This window comes from Perognathus longimembris, chromosome 2, assembly GCF_023159225.1.
Source record: "Perognathus longimembris pacificus isolate PPM17 chromosome 2, ASM2315922v1, whole genome shotgun sequence".
In the NCBI taxonomy this organism is placed as follows: Eukaryota; Metazoa; Chordata; class Mammalia; order Rodentia; family Heteromyidae; genus Perognathus; species Perognathus longimembris.
The window spans coordinates 38,011,478-38,030,514 of NC_063162.1; the positions used below are offsets into that span (position 1 = coordinate 38,011,478).

Consider the following 19,037-nt stretch of genomic DNA (forward strand, 5'->3'; position numbering starts at 1 on the left):
ATTCCAAATAACAACCATGTTTTAATATACAAGACTCAAGCAGCTTTATGACTCAGCTATGTAGATTTTTGAGAAAATAAGTCCACTTCGATTTATGTGAAGAGTATTTATGAACCATACAGTATTAAAGAATATCATGTTGTTTCTATTGTAAGGTTTCATCGGATTCTAGAATAAATTGGTGACATAAACAAAGTGAAGCCACTCAACACACTTACATACAAACTTTTATTCACTGGAGTATAGTTTGAAATGTACATGGGAAGGAAGTCAACTTTCTAAGAAGTTATAACAACATACATAATAGTCTTTAAGTCAACAAATAAAACAAACAAAATTTTTAGAAGTCTTCCAACTATTTCATCTTCCAAACTTTGAGGGGTAGTAGTAGAAATTAATATCCAGTTTTTACCAATCATATTCAGAACTCCTGTTTTCTGGAGGAGAAAAAGGAGAAATATATCATTCTATGAACATACTTATAATCTTAGTGCTTTCTAGCTCCATGTAATATCTTCATTTAAAACATATAATGATAAAGATAAGTCTTTCATAAAATTCTTTCTACCTATTTGTAACCAACAAATGGATTCTTTCTTTCCCACTCCTTTTAACTATCTTATGTCATGATTATAGGCTCTTCCATACCAAATTTGACTTCTTTTCTAAAAGAAATAACTTTCTCCTCTGAAAGAAAAAACAAGAGACCTTCGTAATGACCATTCTCCCTACATTATCTAAAGTTTCTTTATGACATAGCTGCAGTTACTTATCATTTTAATAATTTTTATTGGTATAGATAAGGCTCCTCTTCCTCCACACTGTACAATTTCTGTTCTGGAAATGAGAACTTGAAGACAGTGGTGAAGGTAGAAAATGACAGTTTTTTAAAAGGTCTTTTTCATTTCAGGGTCTGATCTTTTCTCTAGAACCTCTCCCATATAATTTGGTTACCTTTGAAGATGTCAAACACTTAGTTTCTTCAACATCCCTGTGTTTCAGAAATAGTTTTATTTTTAATAGCTAGAATTTCAAGAAGGTAACGATGCGTGGTCTGTTTTCCATATTATTGTAACATTTCACTCAAATTCTGTTTGGGTGGAGTTGTTGGAGTTTAGTATCATTCATTGCCTTCTATTCAGAGAATCCAGAAGCAAGAAACTATTCATAAACTGTTAGACTAAAAATGTGTGTGGGAATATATGTATTTAAAAGAGAAAGATAGGGAGAGACAGACAGAGAGAGAGAGAGAGAGAGAGAGATGGAAAGATGGGGAGAGACAGAGATGGAGAAAGAAATGGAGAAAAGGACAAGTAGAGATGGGAGATGGAGTGAGAGAGAAAGACAGGAAGAGAGAGTTAGAGATGAATACTAGGCAGATGCTATCTTCTCCCACAGTGAGAGACCCTGCTTTCCTCTGTAGCCTTGGCCTTGGATTTCTCACCTGAATGAATTTCAGATAGTAGTAGGTAACATGGCTCCTCTTTGTTTTGTTTGTTTTGGTGTGTTTTTTTTTTTGGGGGGGGGGGTTCTTTTTTTCTTCCTCAGCTCTTGCTAGACCAAGTACATTCAGCACATGTGGTGTCTTAGCAACCGTGGCTCCTGTGTGAAAGCACATTAAGAGGTTTAATTGGACTACAATGCGAAGGGCCTGCTTGGAGAGACTCTGAAATTACTTTCCAAAGAACACAGAAGAAGATATAGAGGAGTCGTCTTTGGAAAATAAGATGTTTTAGGTTCATTTTAATTCAGAATTGTATAGCTGAAAGAAAATATTTATCAGAAAGAATAAGTTAATTCTAGGATTTTCCTGGAAGGGCAAACATTTGCCACACTTTTTTTTAAAAACTGGTAAAGACTGTTTATTAAGATATCACAGTGAGGGACACAGCCTTCCCATAGCCTGAAAGCTCAATATTCACAACTCTCCCTACTCCCGCATTTCAGAGGCCAATCACAATCCTTTTGTTGTTTTACCTGAACACTTTTCACCATCTCAGTCATCTTGCATGTTCCTTGGGGTTACAGGGATTAGCCTGTGGTTAAATAAGGAGAACTAGGATCCTTCAGATTTGTACACTTTTGAAAGGAACAATTCCCTAAAAATTAGGTCAAAAAAAGGCTTCAATATTTTCATGACAGTAACAGCAACAATATAAAACATCTCTATCTTTGAGATTGTATGTCAAATTTTTTGCATTGCTTTTACAAATTAGCAAATAGAAGAGTTGATTTATAACATAAACCAGGATATAAAATATCCCTTATTCATGCTCCTATGTTAATCTTATAGCTTAAATATAATAAAGATAATTGTGCTTCTAGGTGTTTATGATCACTTTTCATTGTGCTTTTTGTTTTGTTGTTATTGTTATTTGTTTAGTTCCATGGCCTGCTCTCCACAATCTTTTTCTCTAGTAAGTGTTGCTTGTTTTATTTGAAGAACAAGCTAAATATCTCTTGGGGATCAAATTATTTTGGTTTTCTAACTTTTCCAGATTTTTGGAAACTTTGCATATGTGTAATAATATATCTTAGGGATGGGCCCCAAATTTAACCACAAAATTCTTTTATTTACTTACATAAATTTTTTGAGGCAATGTCTCATTATGTAACCCAGGCTACATAAATTGCCATTCTCTTGCCTCGGTCTCTAGTGCTGGGATTATAAGCACATGCTACTACACCTGAGCACAAAATTCAATTCTGTTTCAATATATCCCCTTTATAAGCATACTCTACAGATAGCATTATTTGATTGTGACCTATCACGTGAAGATAAGTATGGTATTTCCAGTTGTGGTGTATTGCTGGTGCTCAAAAATGATTCCGATTTGTGAACAATTTGGATTTGAGGGTTTGGGATTAAGGTTGCTCCATCTGTATCAACTATATAGAAAAGTAGGCAGCTCACAAATGAGTAAGTGAAAGGCAGAAGTGAGAAAATGACAAGCTTCATAACACTTTTACAAAGTAAGAGCATACATATGGAAATGTCTATGAGATTCACAATATCTTTCATTACAAAAAAATTAGAAACAATTTTTAGCCATAAATTAGTATTACTTATTCATTTAAATGATGGTTATTACAAATATGAACTCATGAAAGCATTACTTGAAAATGATACTTCAATACTTAAATATGAGCTGAGTGATCTCAGACGTATAATCTCAATATTCATAAGGTTGAAGATTTTAACTTTTAGATTTACATCATTGGAAGAACACAAAATTGTACTGTAACATGTTTGTTAGCATGCACATATCTTACTACGGATTAAAATTTTGAGTATAGCTGGCTGCCAGTGGCGCATGCTTATAATCTTAGCTACTTAGGAGGCTGAGATCTGAGGACCTGGGGTTTAAAGCTGGAGAAGGAAAGACTGTCAGACTTTGATCTCCAATTAACGCCTCCCCTCCCCAACAAAGCCAGAAGTAGAGGTGTGGTTTGAGTGGCAGAGCACTAGCCTAGAGCAGAAAAATCCAAGTTACACGCAGTACTGGCACACATGCACACACATAGACACAGGGACACACACAGAGAGAAAATTATAAGCATCACAATACTTGGATTACACCCCACCGTGTTAATTTATATTATTTCTTACTCAGGTAGAATCTTAGTTATCACGTGTTTTTCTCCCTCTTAGGGATTCAATAAGCATTTGAGAGAAAGCTATTTATTTAAATAGCATTAATTTTCAAAAAAAAATAAAAAACTTCCTAGTGTTGTTTTGCTTTGTTTTATTTTTGGCAATGCTCAGGGTTGAACTCAGGGTCTTGTGCTTGCTACACAAACACTCTACCACTTGAGTATGTCTACAGCTCCCTAGGTTTTTTGGGGGGTGTTTTTAAACTGAATAAAACATACATTGAAAGCACACATTAGGTCAACTTGTTTGAAATTATGTGTGTTTTCACTGTCCACTTTGTTATGGACATGCATGCCTTTGCCTGGGGTAACCTCTATTATCTGATTTTTATGCAACAAAAAAAGAGTTTGTGATATAATTCCTGACTCCCAGCATCACAAAAATTATGTATTCTCCAGATGGCTCACTCCCGTGGCAAAAGAACAAAACAAACAACAACAAAACTTCTCTTATTAAAACCTTATTCCTAGTTCACCCTTTTCTCAGCTCCTTTGAACCTTTACTATTTCCCTTGATTAGGTGTGGCCTTTTGGTCAAGACAAAGAACAGAACATACTTTGTAAAACCTCTTTTGCAATCAAAAGAAAAACACTTTTCGTTGGATCCAAGTCTTAAACATGTGATTCAAATTTCAAAATTATTTTAAGAAGAATTCTCTAATCCTACTCCTTCTATCAATATGTGACGAGGAAGACAATAGTCACAGACGCAGAGACACATGTTGAAAAGCAAGACAGTTGAAATCTGTCCATTTCCTCTTCATAAGCCATCTAAGTAAATTAAGGAACTGTTGTTTACCTGAGGGTCAGGTATGTGCTGGGCCTAGACAATAGACTATTGGGAGAGTAAGGGCCCAGAGTAGCCCAAGCCTACTGTTATTCAGTGTAGAAGTCCAGACACTAGCTATAACTCCAGAAATCACCTTCTTCCAGCTTCACTTATTTATTAATGTTTTCAAATGAGAAGGATCTTCATTACAGTGGACATTGACTATCTTAGAAGGGAACTAGCTACATATTCATTAGTAGTCTCTTTCAGTCCTGGCTCCTTTCCATTAATATGAATTGCTTGTTGAACAATGGGTTGGATGGTCTCACCATTGCCTCTCTGGGTCTGACATCTCTGAGTTTGCCAGAGTTCAGAATAACAGAGAGTTGTTATTTTACTCATGTCAAAACAATCTGCCTCTGTCAGTGGGATTTCCCAGAATACAACTATACGCTTACTAGTGTATCAATGAGGTTAGCTGAGAGTACTGTTTTAGTAGCTTGTGTTTTCAGTCTTTACTTTTCTCTGAAATCCTTTTTTTTAACTTTTGAATTAACATAAATTTATCAAGATGAGGGGATTTCACTGTGGTCTTGCCACACATGCACACACAGTGTACTTAGAACAAATTCCATCATAATTGTTTTGTCTTTTGAAACAAGGTCTTGTGATAATACATAAGCTAGACATGATCTTTCTTGTAGGCAACCTGCCTCAGTCTCCCAAGTGCTGAGACCTCATTTTGTGCTGCCATGCCTAGCTATTTTTGTTTATATTTTGTTTCTAGCCACTAGTACATGATGAGTTTCTCCCCTTAACCCTCTGAACATTAGAAAGACAATAGACAAATTCTGCAATGACATGGTAGTTGAGAAAGGAGTCTAGAATCAAATGGACAAGAGTCAAATCTTAGGTTTGCCACTTACCAGGAGTTCTTTGGCAGGTTAAATTATCTGTGTGCCTCAGTTAGAACTTCTATAAGCTGGGGATATTAATAGTTTCTACTTCATGGCAGAGTGAGAAAATTAAATGAGATAAATACTTGTGCCTAGAAAGTAAACATATAATAAGTAATGGCAACGATCATTTAGTTACAGTTTAGCATACTACCCATTGACCCTACCCTTTAAGTGAATCAATCACAGTTTCAAAGCTGTCAAACTCCTACTCATCTTTTGAGACTACTATGTCCTCTTGTGATCCATTCTGACCTTCTCTGGCAGAACTGATATCCCTCTTGTCTACAGCATATTGTCAGCCACTGCACTGTACCACAGTTGTTTACATGGATAGTTGCTGTGTTCCTAGAAGATGGAAGCTCTTATCTATCCTGGATTCCAGGGTCTCATGGTCTTTGACACTAATTAGTTCTCAACAAGTATTGGCTTAAGAATTGCACTTAAGGTCGATATTTTCTTGGAAGGCTGAAAGTTCATTTTGTTCAGCTGACAGTAACAAGAAAAATATAACACATAATATTTTCCCAGAAAACCATTTTGAAAATGAAACCCCAAGTTTGAAGGCTTTTCAATTAGTCTCAGCTTGGAAAATACCTTCCTTTTTCGATAAATATTATATTCGATTAAATTGTCCTTTAAGACTTTATAAATTGCCAGGTGCCAATGGCTTATGCCTATAACCCTAGTTACTCAGGAGGCTGAGATCTGAGAATCACGGTTTGAAGCCAGCCCAGGCAGAAAAGTCCCCATGAGACACTTACCTCCAATTAACCACAAAAAGCTATAAGTGAAACTGTGGCTCAAAGTGGTAAGAGTGTTAGCCTTGAGCAAAAGAGCTCGGAGACAGCACCCAGGCCTTGAGTTCAAGCCCTACCACTGACAAAAAAAGAAAAAAGAATAAGAGAAAGAAAATTTTGAGAAATCATATAAAAATTATATCATGTGGCTTTTTGCTTTTTTATTTGCAACAGGGAACTAAGTCAAGTTGTTGGAAGACAACAAACATATCAAGATTTAGAATAAATCTATTCTCTCACTTGGGCTCCTTGGCACAGGACAGAACTTCCTTAACAAAGACCCTGAAAGGCTACAAATCAAAGAAATGTTGGACAAATGGGACTGCATCAAACTGCAGAGCTTCTGCACGGCAAAGGACATAGCTCTCAAGATAAACAGAAAGCCCACAGACTGGGAGAAGATCTTTACCGGACATTCAACAGACAAAGGCCTCATCTCTAAAATATATGCAGAACTAAAAAAATTACCTTCTTCCAAAACAAAACCGCAAAGAACCAATAGCCCCCTCATCAAGTGGGCTAAAGACTTACAAAGAAACTTCTCTGATGAGGAAATGAGAATGGCCAATAGACATATGAAAAAATGCTCTACATCACAGGCCATAAAGGAAATGCAAATCAAAACAACATTGAGATTCTATCTCACCCCAGCAAGAATGTCATATATCAAGAAAACTAATAATAACAATTGTTGGAGGGGATGTGGCCAAAAGGGAACCCTACTTCATTGTTGGTGGGAATGAAACTGGTTCAGCCACTCTGGCAAGCAATATGAAGATTCCTCAGAAGGCTCAATATAGAACTCCCCTATGACCCAGCAGCCCCACTGTTGGGTATCTATCCAAAAGCCCACAAACAAAATCACAGTAATGCCACCAGCACAACAATGTTCATCGCAGCACAATTTGTCATAGCGAGAATCTGGAACCAACCCAGATGCCCCTCCATAGATGAATGGATCAGGAAAATGTGGTACATACACACAATGGAATTTTATGCCTCTATCAGAAAGAATGACATTGTTCCATTTGTAAGGAAATGGAAGGACTTGGAAAAAGTTATACTAAGTGAAGTGAGCCAGACCCAAAGAAACATGGACTCTATGGCCTCCCTTATTGGGAATAATTAGTACAGGTTTAGGCAAGCCATAGCAGAGCATCACAAGGCCCAATAGCTATACCCTTATGAACACATAAGATGATGCTAAGTGAAATGAACTCCATGTTATGGAAACAAATGTTATATCACAGTTGTAACTACTTTCAACGTCCTATGTGTATGTGTAGTTTCTATTATTGATGATGTTCTTGTATCACCTTCCTATGGTTGTACCTACACTATCTCTGTAATCTTATCTGAGTATATTGGAAACCGTGTTTACTGGTATTGGAAGTAGGAAATTCAAAGGGAATACCAAATTTGAGAGACACAGGGTAAAAAAAGAGAAATAGCTACAAAAGCAATACTTGCAAAACTGTTTGGTGTAAGTGAACTGAACACCTGGGGGGGGGGAGGGAAAGGGGGGGAGGGAGGGGGACATGAGGGACAAGGTAACAAACACTACAAGAAATGTATCCAATGCCCAACGTATGAAACTGTAACCTCTCTGTACATCAGTTTGATAATAAAAATTTGAAAAAAAAAAGAATAAATGTATTCTCTTGAGATGGCTACTGTTCCAATGACATGATGGAAATTCACCCATGCACTCAGATTCAATTGACTCCATAGTTAATTGAAAACTCATGTTCTTCAATGGTAAATAAACTTTTTATGTTCTCTAGGTTTCTGAAACTTAGGGGTTCAAGTTGCACTTTTTGAATGAATTAAGGTCCCACTAAATCCTACGCAATGCTGGATTATATCACAAATGGAATTGAACACAGCTAAGAAATTATCATTGACATGAACCTTGTACTAGAGAAACTTTGTAGGAGAATAAAGACATGGCATGTGGCTTTTGAATGACTACAGCCTGGTTGTCATACCTTGTTTCTTGATGAAGACTTGAATTTGAGGTGATTTTTCTCTTTCTTGGTATGAAAAACAATAGTATAGAAAGGTTTTAAATAGTAAAGGAAAGTTGACACCAGAAATGATATCTGAACTTTTATGAACTTCTTACTTGACAAACAAGGCCCAGAAAAGTACAAGACATTTCAGTGTTTCCCAGAGCTAGCACCATAATTGCCTTATTTTCTAATATTTGTGACAAATTGGGTTTCTGTGTTTCATAAGACTTTGTGATTTGAAAAGGTGTTACCTTCATCACTTCCTGATATCTTTAATTTAGGCAAATAGAAAACCAGATTGAAGTAAAACATAATGAAAACTGAAATATTTGGCAGGTGCGGGTCATAGGGTGAACTTGACAAAGTAAACTTCCATGGAAAACATATGTTTGGTCATAAAGGTTCAGTTTGCAATACTGAGTGTGTAGGATGTATAGCTGGACAGAGCAGCCTTTGGGTCTTGGCTCAGATGCTGAATCCCAGGACAGCATTAATTCCTCAGGATGCTGTTTGATGTGGAGAGCAGAGCTAGTAATAATACTTGTTCTGCATGTGTCTGAGATGTAATTCCTAACAAAGTTGAGCCTCTAGCATCCAATTGGATCTAAGCCCCATAGAACTTCACTAAGATAGAATATTAATGCCACAGTTTTTAGTTAGAGAGACCAAAGCCCAAAGAAATGAAGTAATCTCCACATCCTTAGCAAGAGGTGACCATGGATTTGCATGGAGATGTTTGGCTTCAAAACCCATAGCTTAGCCTTTATCACATTCATTGCAGAATTGGTAAGACTGGAAGCCAAGAGCCCAGCATGCCATTTGGCACTCATTGGTGATTAGACATAGCTGAACCAAAAAGTGGGCCCTTTCCATGTGGCACAACTATGATCCCAAGGGATGGAGTGACTTAGATGGAACATCCTGAGAAGTTGAGGCAGATGCATGAATATGTGAGCAACAGAGTGCTGGTCTGATTGTTAGGTAGCACTAAGAGGTCTCTCCTGATTCTATAAGTTTCCCAGGGAAGGGATAGATAGTCTCAGATTTTTCAGGAGCCACTGTATCTCATCTCACACATTTTTCATGTACACATCAGTTTTGGCTTTCCTAAAACATTGATGGCCATGCTTCAAATTAGTTCTAAGTGAAAATCATGACCTCAGATGAACTACTTAGCTCCACATGAACAAAATGTTTTCTTAACCATCTACTAACAGGACTTCAGAATGGTGAGATTTCCCAGCTGACATATTCCTATTCCAAACAGATTGTGTGTTGACCGTAAGATGCCTACATTATACAAGTGTGAGCACTTGACATGAAGAAATATTCTTGAATATAAATAACCAAAATGTTATCCACTTTCTGCCCGCCAAGTTTCCCCATCCTCTCTGTGAGTCACAGCAGGAGTGCCCTCTTTCAAAGACAGATGATATGTGCAGAAGCCTGGCTGGGGATGAGCGAGGCTAGGACACCAGGCTTCCTGAGGGAGTCCCATCATGGTGATGCCATCCAACAATTATCCTTTAGGTATTATGGAGAAACAGAAATGGGAAAGATGAGCTCTATTTGGGGGAAGAGGGTGTTAGAACTCAACCACCAAAATAAATGTCATCCCTGGACTGCCTGAAGTTAAAGAATGTGAAAGTGGAGAGTCTCTGGGCTTATATGAGTTCTCAAAAGCACTTGGTACAGTTGGCACACACCTGTAATCCTAGCTATTCAGGAGACTGAGGTCTGAGGATCTTGGTTAGAAGACAGCCCAGGTAGAACAATCCAAGAGACTCTAATCTCCAATTAACCAACAAAAAAACAGAAATGGAATTTTGGCGCAAGTGGTAGAACACCAGCTTTGAGAAAGAAAAGTTAAGAAATTGTGCCCAAGCCCTGACTTCAATCCCAAGTACTGGCACCCATGTGCACGTGTGCGTGCACACACACACACACACACACACACACACACAGCATTTCTTTTTTTGTCGGTCATGGGGCTTGAAGTCAATCAGGGCCTGAGTGCTGTCACCTGAGCTTTTTTGCTCACAGCTACCCCTTTGAGCCAGAGCTTCACTTCTGGTTTTCTAGTGGTTAACTGGAGATAAGAGTCTCACAGACTTTCCAGCCTGGGCTGGCTTTTAACCATGATCCTCAGATCTCAGCCTCCTGAGTAGCTAGGATTACAAGCATGAGCCACCAGCACATCTCTTGGTAAAGCTTTTAAACTGTCTAACTAGCCTATACCACATGCTTCCCTGCAAATATTCACTGCTAGTATTTTTTAAACTTCTTTTTAGGTATAGATGTCATTTCCTAAACCAATGGAATGGTCTTTGTGGCAAGCTTAGGTTGACAAAGTCACTGGCTAAATTGGAGAACTCAATTTCAAGTTATAAATGAAAGCCTTTGACTTCCTATAGAAGAAAATTGATAGTACCAACCATGAATGCAGGACAAGTACATGATCAATAATAATTGCTTCTTTGTGCGACATTAAGGTGGTGCTGACACACACTCATTGCTTAGGAGGAGCTCTGAATCACGACCAAGCCCATTCTGACTCTTACCCAGAGTTACTCATATAATGGCTGCTTTCTCCTACTATATTAAAAGTTTATGGGCCTTTTCCTAGACTAACATTGTGCCCTGCAAACATTAGAAAAAAATACAACTTTGAAGAATGAAAGCTTGCAAAGGAAACACAAATCTCATTCTGTCTTCTGAGTCACAGAGTCATGCCATGGGAAGCAGACATCTTTGGACACAATCGTCCTTGTGGTGCTGTTCAGATGTATGGAATAGAATAAAATGTATGGAAGAGAGAATCGGCCCTCTGGAAATCCAGAAGCACCTACCCAGAAGAAAAATGTGAGATATTGATTGTTACAGGACAGGTAAGTTCATAAAAATAATAGCTTATGTTTGAAATTCATTTTGGACTCCTCTGTCACCATTGATCCTAGCTCTTCATGTCCTGAATTACTACATGGCATTTTCTGGCTCACCTGTGGCATTTGTAGGGCTTACATCATTCTAAAACTGAAGATATGAAAAGCAGTAAAAGCTACTAGTGTCCTCTAATTTCCCATCAATGACCACATTGAAGGCTCTAGATTTAAAAGTGAAACAAGTAAAAGATGATTAAGGATTTTTATGGGGGCTGGGGATATGGCCTAGTGGCAAGAGAGCTTGCCTCGTATACATGAGGGTTCAATTCCCCAGCACCACATATACAGAAAATGGCCAGAAGTGGCGCTGTGGCTCAAGTGGCAGAGTGCTAGCCTTGAGCAAAAGGAAGCCAGGGACAGTGCTCAGGCCCTGAGTCCAAGGCCCAGGACTGGCCAAAAAAAAAAAAAAAAAGGATTTTTATGAACAATGTTAAAACAGCTGTTACTATACCTGGCTGCTTATAAACATGAATAAACCCCAAGACCTTGTAAATCAGGTTGTGATTCTCACTTTACAAATTAATAACTGAGTCTCTGAGTAAAACCCCAGAATTTGTAAATGGTCCAAACCAGGGCTCCCTATTAGATTCCCTTCTGATTTCCAGTTCATTGCAATACCTCCATGACACATTTCATATAGCAGCCTGATACACATGTTGAAGAACTGAATATATGTAACCCACTCAGAATCTTGTACCTGTCTCTGAAGAAGGATCAAAGTGCCAGCGAAATTTCAGCTCAGTTCTCAAGGATCAAGTAAAGCATCTGCCTTTCTGGATTTTATGATCCTACTTTTCCAGACAGAAATCTCAATGACCTACTTTGTAGATCTTTTCAGAAGAAACCATTATAAAGAAAGCTGCAAAGACAATGCATTTGGCTACAAAACAAGCAGGCAATGGAGCCATGCAACAAGACTGTGTCTTCTGATCCAAACCTGCAATATGGAAAAAATAGCAAGTGCCCGTTGTCTCCTATCCAACTCCTTCTGCAAGTACTTTTCATATGTGAAAATTCTCTTTGAAATCAATGGAATCCTACTTGGAGAGGAAGAAAGGGGATCAAGCAGCAGTCCTAGAGCTTGGTCAAGAAACTTGCACAGTATTATTAATCTCTTGCTTCTCCTGCCTACATGTAGCCAAAAGGAAGAAGATTCTAGTTTATGTGTGTCTTTTGTCATCAGTCTTAGAGCACTAAGGGAGAGATGTTGACACATGGGAATGGAAATGGGCTTTGTGAGTCTTAGCAAGTCTTTTAGACCATTATATTTTCCTTCTACCAGAGGAAAAGAAGAGGTACACTACACTCTGTTCTACCACACAAATGTCTGAAAATGCTACTTTATTATTTGTAAAAACAAAATAAAACCACTTACTGTTCAGGGATTCGATACTCAAAGTCCAAATCCAAAAGGATGATCTCTTTCTCATGAAAAACACCATATGCTTTTAGTTGATCAGGCGCTTACTGGGCTGTTATTAATAACTGGCTTAGAGCTTTATGAAGAAACATGAGCCAGAATGTCACAGGAGAAGGGAAGTGGAAAGGAATTGGCAGACACAGGTGGAATAAATTATAACAAAAATATACTTACCCAGGAGCTCAAGCTATGAAAAGTAAATCCCCTGCTCACCAAGCCTTATGTGAAGAGTTAAGAATACAAAAACAAAAATATCCTTAATAAGCAATGTGTTATGATTTATTTAATGTTATACTAGCCTGTGCTGTTCTGGATGATTTTTCTAGGGATATGTGCCTATCTTTCAAAATTTATACATTCCATCTTAATTTGGCTCATCTGCTTTCAAGATACAATAAACAAATGGATTTTAAAACATACACTATCAATTTCCTGAAGTGTGTTTACGGGTGAACATAATATCAGTCTTCCTCCTTTCATGATGCCTAAAAGATTTTCTAGAAGGCATGTTTGCAGAGGAAAGGGAGATTTTTGAATGGTATCACATATAAAGAAGAACCTACAGAGTTGATGTGGTAAGAAAGAGGGCATAATCACAACCTGGCATCTGATGTGGTTTGTGGTGACTCTCATCTTTTGAAAAGCTGTATTTCAGAAATTTCCAGACACTACCTCCACTACCCTCATAGTAGACACTACTTTGTTCAGACCCATAAACCTAAATTGAACCTAAATTATTTTACACATCAGCATTGTTTTGGGTGTTGAAAGTGATGATTAGACAAAAGCTAGTGGTGTGTGTGTGTGTGTGTGTGTGTGTGTGTGTGTGTGTGTGTGTGTGTGTGTATTTGAAGAGAGCAGTGCTTATTAAATTGCTCAAGGCTCCAGTTGTCTGTTGTCCCAGATCAGGTCTGAGAACTGTTCTTTTTTGCTTCAAGCTAAACATTTTTTTCAACTCAAATAGGGGTGAGCACATGACACAAGCCTCAAAGTGTGTTAGCCTTGTTAAGAAAATGACCTGGGCACTCGTGGCTCACATCTATAATCCTAGCTATTCATGAGACAGAGATCTGAGAATCACTATTTGTAGCCATCTGGGGCAGACAGATGGGAGAGATTCTTTTTTTAAATTTAATTTAATTTTAATGTAAAGGTGATTACAGAGGGGTAACAGTTACATAAGTAAGGTGAGTACATTTCTTGTCAAACATTGTTGGCCCCTCCCCCTTGTTTTTTCTGGGAGAGATTCTTATCTCCAATTTACCAGCAAAATGATGGAAGTGGGGGAGAAATAATAAATCAGTGGCCATTACTTGAATAAACAAGTGAGAGGTGATAGATATAGGTCTTTAGTTTTTTATTTTATTTTTTACACTTTAATCAGTTTGTGAAATTAGAATATCTATTAGATATATGTATAGGTATGTGATGATTAATGATGAGGGTATATTCTTAGAAATAAGTTATCGAATGATTCTGCTGCACAAACTTAGATGCCAGAGGTCAATCATCTGACCATGTGTTTCTTGAGATGTGGGTAAACCTCATCTCTTAATTCACACTTTTGTCACCAGAGGCGAAAGCTCACATTTTAATTTCCTAAATATCAAAAGGATTGTCATAAAAAGGATTGTTACATTGAGGAATTGAAGTCTTTTTGCAAAAAAAAAAGTTTCATTGAATATCAGAAATGGAAAAAAATGGCAAGAACTTTAAATACATTAGTACTTAATATTTTCAAACATTTTTTTCTCAGTATCATTTAAAGAAACCATTTGTTTTCGTTACTTGGCAAAACTGAGCTTGACATGAGCTGGCTGAATGAAAGAATAAACAAATCTCGTAAGAAAACAAAACAAACACTCATACAATAAAATATAAAGATGAATGCACATCCTTCTTGTGAGTCCACTGTCCCTTGGAAGGAAGTGTTAGACTCGGGCTTTGGTATGTCCTGGGACAATAAGGTTAGGGTTGGAAAAGCCCATAGGAAGGAAGCTTTGTTTGAGGAAGGGAGACTGGCTTGTTGCAGGAAGTCACTTGGCAGTATCAAAGTGAAGGATTGCCCCTCAGCAATAATATTTTTCAGGAAACTAACTTCCTGATATCTTTTTTGTTGTTGTTGTTGTTTGGTAGTACTGAGCGTTGAACTCAAGGCCTTATACTTGCTAAGCAGGCTCTCCACCACTTGAGCCATGCCCCAGCTCTAACTTCCTGTCATTAATTAGGCCAATATATTTTAAAGAGAGAGAATATCATCTCCCCAAATGGGAAAGTGAGAGAAAGTGATAAAAACACTGATCTAAAGCTTTTGCCAATTCTTGCACTGGTTATTTTTTATATATGGTTTTGCTTTCTAGCTAGGCACATACCTGGATGACAATCTGTTTATTTTAGGTTCACCATTATAGTTAGGATGACAAGTGGGTAACACCACGGTCAGCTTTTAAGAAGGAGGGGCCTCATGAACTTTTCTGCCCAGAATGGCCTCAAACTGCAAGCTTTTCCATTTCAGCATTCCAAGAAGTTAGGATTATAAGCATGAGCCATCAGTGCTTCGCTATATATAATTATTAATAAACTAATACACTATACAGAAAATAATACAAAACTCAGAAAATTCTCTGTCTCTGTCTCTCCTCTCCTCTGTCTCTCTGTCTCTGTCTCTGTCTCTCTGTCTCTCTCTCTGCCTCACTATGTAACCCGGTCTGGCCTGGAATTCACAATCCTCCTGCCTCAAGCCTCCAAGAAGTGATATTGTAAGCATGCATCATCATACCCCAAAGACTCAGAAGAAAATCTTGAAAGGTAGTATTGCATATCTTACCTGAAGCATTCACACATCAACACTGTTGGGAAAGCTAAAAACTATTTTGAAGGATATCATTATTGTCCTTTTATTTGCATTTTTAGATAATGAACTTTAAAAACCCAAAGATAATGGCAAGCTAAGTTACTTTTATGATCAGTATTAAATATTGTGTGACAATCTTGGAGCTGGAAAACTATTGAATTTAGGAATATATAACTGTTCTCTTACATTGAGGACTTAACTCAGTTCCAGTCCCCATTCTACATATAATAAGACATTTAACTTCGCACAATTTGATAAGGACTCTTGAGCTATGGGAATTCACCTAGTCCTTGTATTGGTCCCAAAGTTCCATAAGGTCAACCCCAAACACAATGACAGCAATATCACACTGTGACGATAAAAATTAAAGCCTGTGGGAACACTGGCTTTTTCCAAAGAAAAAAGTCACCACCACCACCACCACCGCTCCCCACCCCCATTACACGTCAGATACGCTATCTGCAGAAATGTGCAGGTGAGAATAAAAGGGAGACCCTTACTAGGGTACAGTCATTCCAGTCCAGTTAGCCAGAGCCCACAACTTGTAAACCAACAAACTCAGAACTCCTTTGGACAACTTCTTGCCATATTTCTCATTTTAGAGACTGGCATATAAAATACTCCTGCTTTTTTGCAAGAATTAGACCTTTCTCTGTTGGTATCTTTTGCATTGTCTTACCCAAGGCTCTCTTTTGTTTTTGTTTTTGTTTTTTATCCTTAAAATCTCTTGATTGTCATCCTTCTCCATTTCTGAGTGCTTCCCCACGAAAATCTTAAACATATTAATCAATGTTTCTTTGCTAGGACAAATACTCGGCAGAAACCATTTCAAAGCAAAGTGGGGGATTATTCTGACTCACGCTTTCACTGGGTTTCATCCATGGTTACTTGGCCCCAGGTCTGGACACCCTTGATGAGGCACAACATCATGGTGGCAAGTGTGACAGAGGCCACTCACCTCATGACACAAAGAAGCATGCAGAGAGACACAGACATAAAGAGAGGCAGAGAGAGAGAGAAGTGATAGAGACAGAGACAGAGGGAGAGAAGGAAAAAGGAGGGAATGGATGGGGTGTGGTGAGGAGAGAAGAGGGAAAGAGGAGGCAGGAAGAAAGGAAGGAAGGTGTGAAGAAGGGAGGGGAGAGGAGGGAAAAGAAGTACTTGGAAGAATATAACTTTCAGTGTCACATCTCCAGTGACCTACTTCCTGAACAAAGTCCCCATCTCCTAAAGTTTCACCACCTCCTGGAACAGCATCACCAGTTGGGACCATTATGTTCAACATATGATTCATAACACACATGAAAAACAGAGAAGAGTGTCATGAATTTGCAGGTTCACTCATGGATCCACAGCCTATCTTGCTTGTTCTATACCCACAACCAGTTGTCCACCCTCCCCACAAGTTATTTAAAGCAAACCCATAATATAACATTGCCTCTGTAAATATTTATGAATGTCTGACACAGACCTTTAAGGATGTTATTTTTACTAAACAGATAAGAAACAGGCTGAATGAATTTTATCCATGAATAAAAAGTAGGAAAGGTAACATGGGAAGAGTGGACATATTTTGGAGTGTCCATAAATCAGGTAAGAGTTAATCTACCCCAAACTTGCATCTTTGGCTGCTTTTTGTTAAATCCATACTCTGGTGCTTGTCAGGAAACCCTATTCTCTGTTAGCTCTGCTGAAAAAGCCCTTGACCTCATGAATACAGAGAAAGTGATTTCATGTACATAAGCTGCCCAAAGCCATCTGGGAAGGTATATGATCAGCCCAGAATCTTTCCCAGATGTAAATTGCTTCAGTCCAGGCTCCTGACATTTCTCTTGGATCTAGGGACTTGGTACTAAAAGAAATAGCCATTTCCTGGGATGAAAACATATATCCTAACTGGAAATGAAATGAACACTAATCCTTTAAGAATCGACTATTCAGAGGGTATGAAATCTACCTCTTCTCCAAACCTTCCCTTGCTCTCCAGTCAGAACTGGATCATACTCACTCTTTGTTTCTATTTCCCCAACAGCTTCTGAGACATTTTGTGGCAGCTGCTACTGCCTGAAATTCCTTAAGTCTATTAGGCCTGAATCACAATGGGTAAAGTGGTTAAAGTTTACATGTTCTGGACACAGACTGACTGGCCTTGTTCATTACTGAATGATTCTGGGCAAGTTAGTTTCACTTTGTGAAATCCAATTCATAGGTGAATATGACAAACAGAAATGAGGTGAGGGATAGCCAATGTAGTCTAGACTGCCTAACAAGGGCAGCTAAGAGGTAACGGATCACCCAGTCCCCCATCTGATGCCCCTGCTTCTTTAAATTTTTAGCTTTTTCCTGGCTAAAGGTTAGGATGATAAAGACAGAAGACAAGGACAGGGGAGGGTAGAGAACTGAATGCAAAAACCATGCTGCCTGAGAAACCCATGCTCAAGCTCCTGAGATGAGTTGTGCCCAAGTTAGGCAAGAACTTTGCACTTGGCACCTGAGACCCATCATACCAGACAGACCAGCTGCCTCAGCTGTTGTGAGTCCCAAGACGGTCCCCCAAACTACTCATTCTCTACCTCATCGAAATCCGTGCTCGCTCAGAGTCTGCAGCTGCTGTTGGGGTGTTAGCTTCCCCCAAATAAACCATTTTACCTGCTATTAACCCATGCACTTGCAAGGGTGCCTTCAAGCAGCAGAGGCCTCTCTGGCTCAGAAGACTAGATCAAGACTCAGGAGAGCCAAGTGTTGAATTGCCAGGACATAAGACTGTTAAAACTTATCAGTGAGCTGGGTGCCAGTGGCTCACACCTGTAAACTACTCAGGAATTTGAGATATGAGGATTGTAGTTCAAAATCAACGAACAAGAAAGTCCTCGAGTGGTACAGAGTACCAAACTCGAAGGAAAAGGAAAAAGGCAAGGCACAATGCCAGGTCCTGAGTTCAAGCCCCAGTATCAGCATACACACACACACACACACACACACACACACACACACACACACGCACACACAATGGGTGGTGGGCAAATACAGTCATAATATTCAATGTGCAAGTGTAAAAATGGATGAAGTTGGGACAAATGGGGAAGAAAAAAGGGGTGATGCTCTGCATTCAATAACTGTACTCAATAAACTAAATGTTGAATTGAAAACCTCTTGGTACAACTATTTAAAGGTTATACAAAATTTAAAAATCACAGTTCAAAAGGTTATGTATTTTTTAATGGTAATAACTCAAACATTCCATCTCCTAATTACTACCCTTTACTTTTATCATGTTCTCATGGTTATTTATACTCTGTGTATCTGCAATGGTAGAAAGACAATGTCTTTATATGCTACTGTGTATCTGCTCCAAGTTCAGTGACGTCACACCGGTGGCTTAAAATCAGATGTACTGGGAATATTCACACCATCAAAATTGGCAAGCAATACTAAACAGGGCTCTTCTCCCAGACAGCAGGACTGTTAAACACATGAACACACTGTTACTTGAATCATCTGAATATCTCTATGAGCACTCCTAAAATCCAGCCTGATAAAAACTATTCATGCAATTTGGGGCAATATGGAGCACTAGACGGTATCATAGTAAGAACACCCAGAAACAGTTTAATCTTATTTCCTATTGTG

General features: G+C 38.4%; 1 protein-coding gene across 5 annotated transcripts; it reads right to left on the reverse strand.

Moving 5' to 3' along the window:
* Positions 1-227: 227 nt before the first annotated feature.
* On the reverse strand, positions 228-12,712 carry Mrln (myoregulin). 5 transcript variants are annotated; one of them, XR_007209910.1, is made up of 4 exons: positions 12,509-12,572; positions 5,350-5,471; positions 1,978-2,099; positions 1,538-1,602 (listed from the first exon to the last, which is right to left on the reverse strand). XR_007209910.1 is itself a non-coding variant. In XM_048338822.1 (3 exons), exons 1-3 carry the CDS (start codon positions 12,573-12,575, stop codon positions 279-281), a joined length of 384 nt encoding a protein of 127 aa, XP_048194779.1. In that variant the 5' UTR covers positions 12,576-12,712; the 3' UTR covers positions 228-278. The 5 variants fall into 5 exon arrangements, 3 of the variants coding, with proteins under 3 accessions (XP_048194779.1, XP_048194781.1, XP_048194782.1); XM_048338822.1 differs by lacking the exons at positions 1,978-2,099; positions 5,350-5,471 and adding an exon at positions 228-437 and having other exon boundaries at positions 1,445-1,602; positions 12,509-12,712; XM_048338824.1 differs by lacking the exons at positions 1,538-1,602; positions 1,978-2,099 and adding an exon at positions 228-437.
* Positions 12,713-19,037: the final 6,325 nt, after the last annotated feature.

Excerpts from the sequence above, each read along its gene's own strand:
- Mrln (XM_048338822.1), bottom strand. The coding sequence starts at position 12,575 with ATGGTGTTTTTCATGAGAAAGAGATCATCCTTTTGGATTTGGACTTTG. Across the intron at positions 1,603-12,508 it reads GAGTATCGAATCCCTGAACA|GAGCCACGGTTGCTAAGACA; the intron begins GTAAGTGGTTTT and ends GCTTTCACACAG. Across the intron at positions 438-1,444 it reads ACTATCTGAAATTCATTCAG|AAAACAGGAGTTCTGAATAT; the intron begins GTGAGAAATCCA and ends TTTCTCCTCCAG.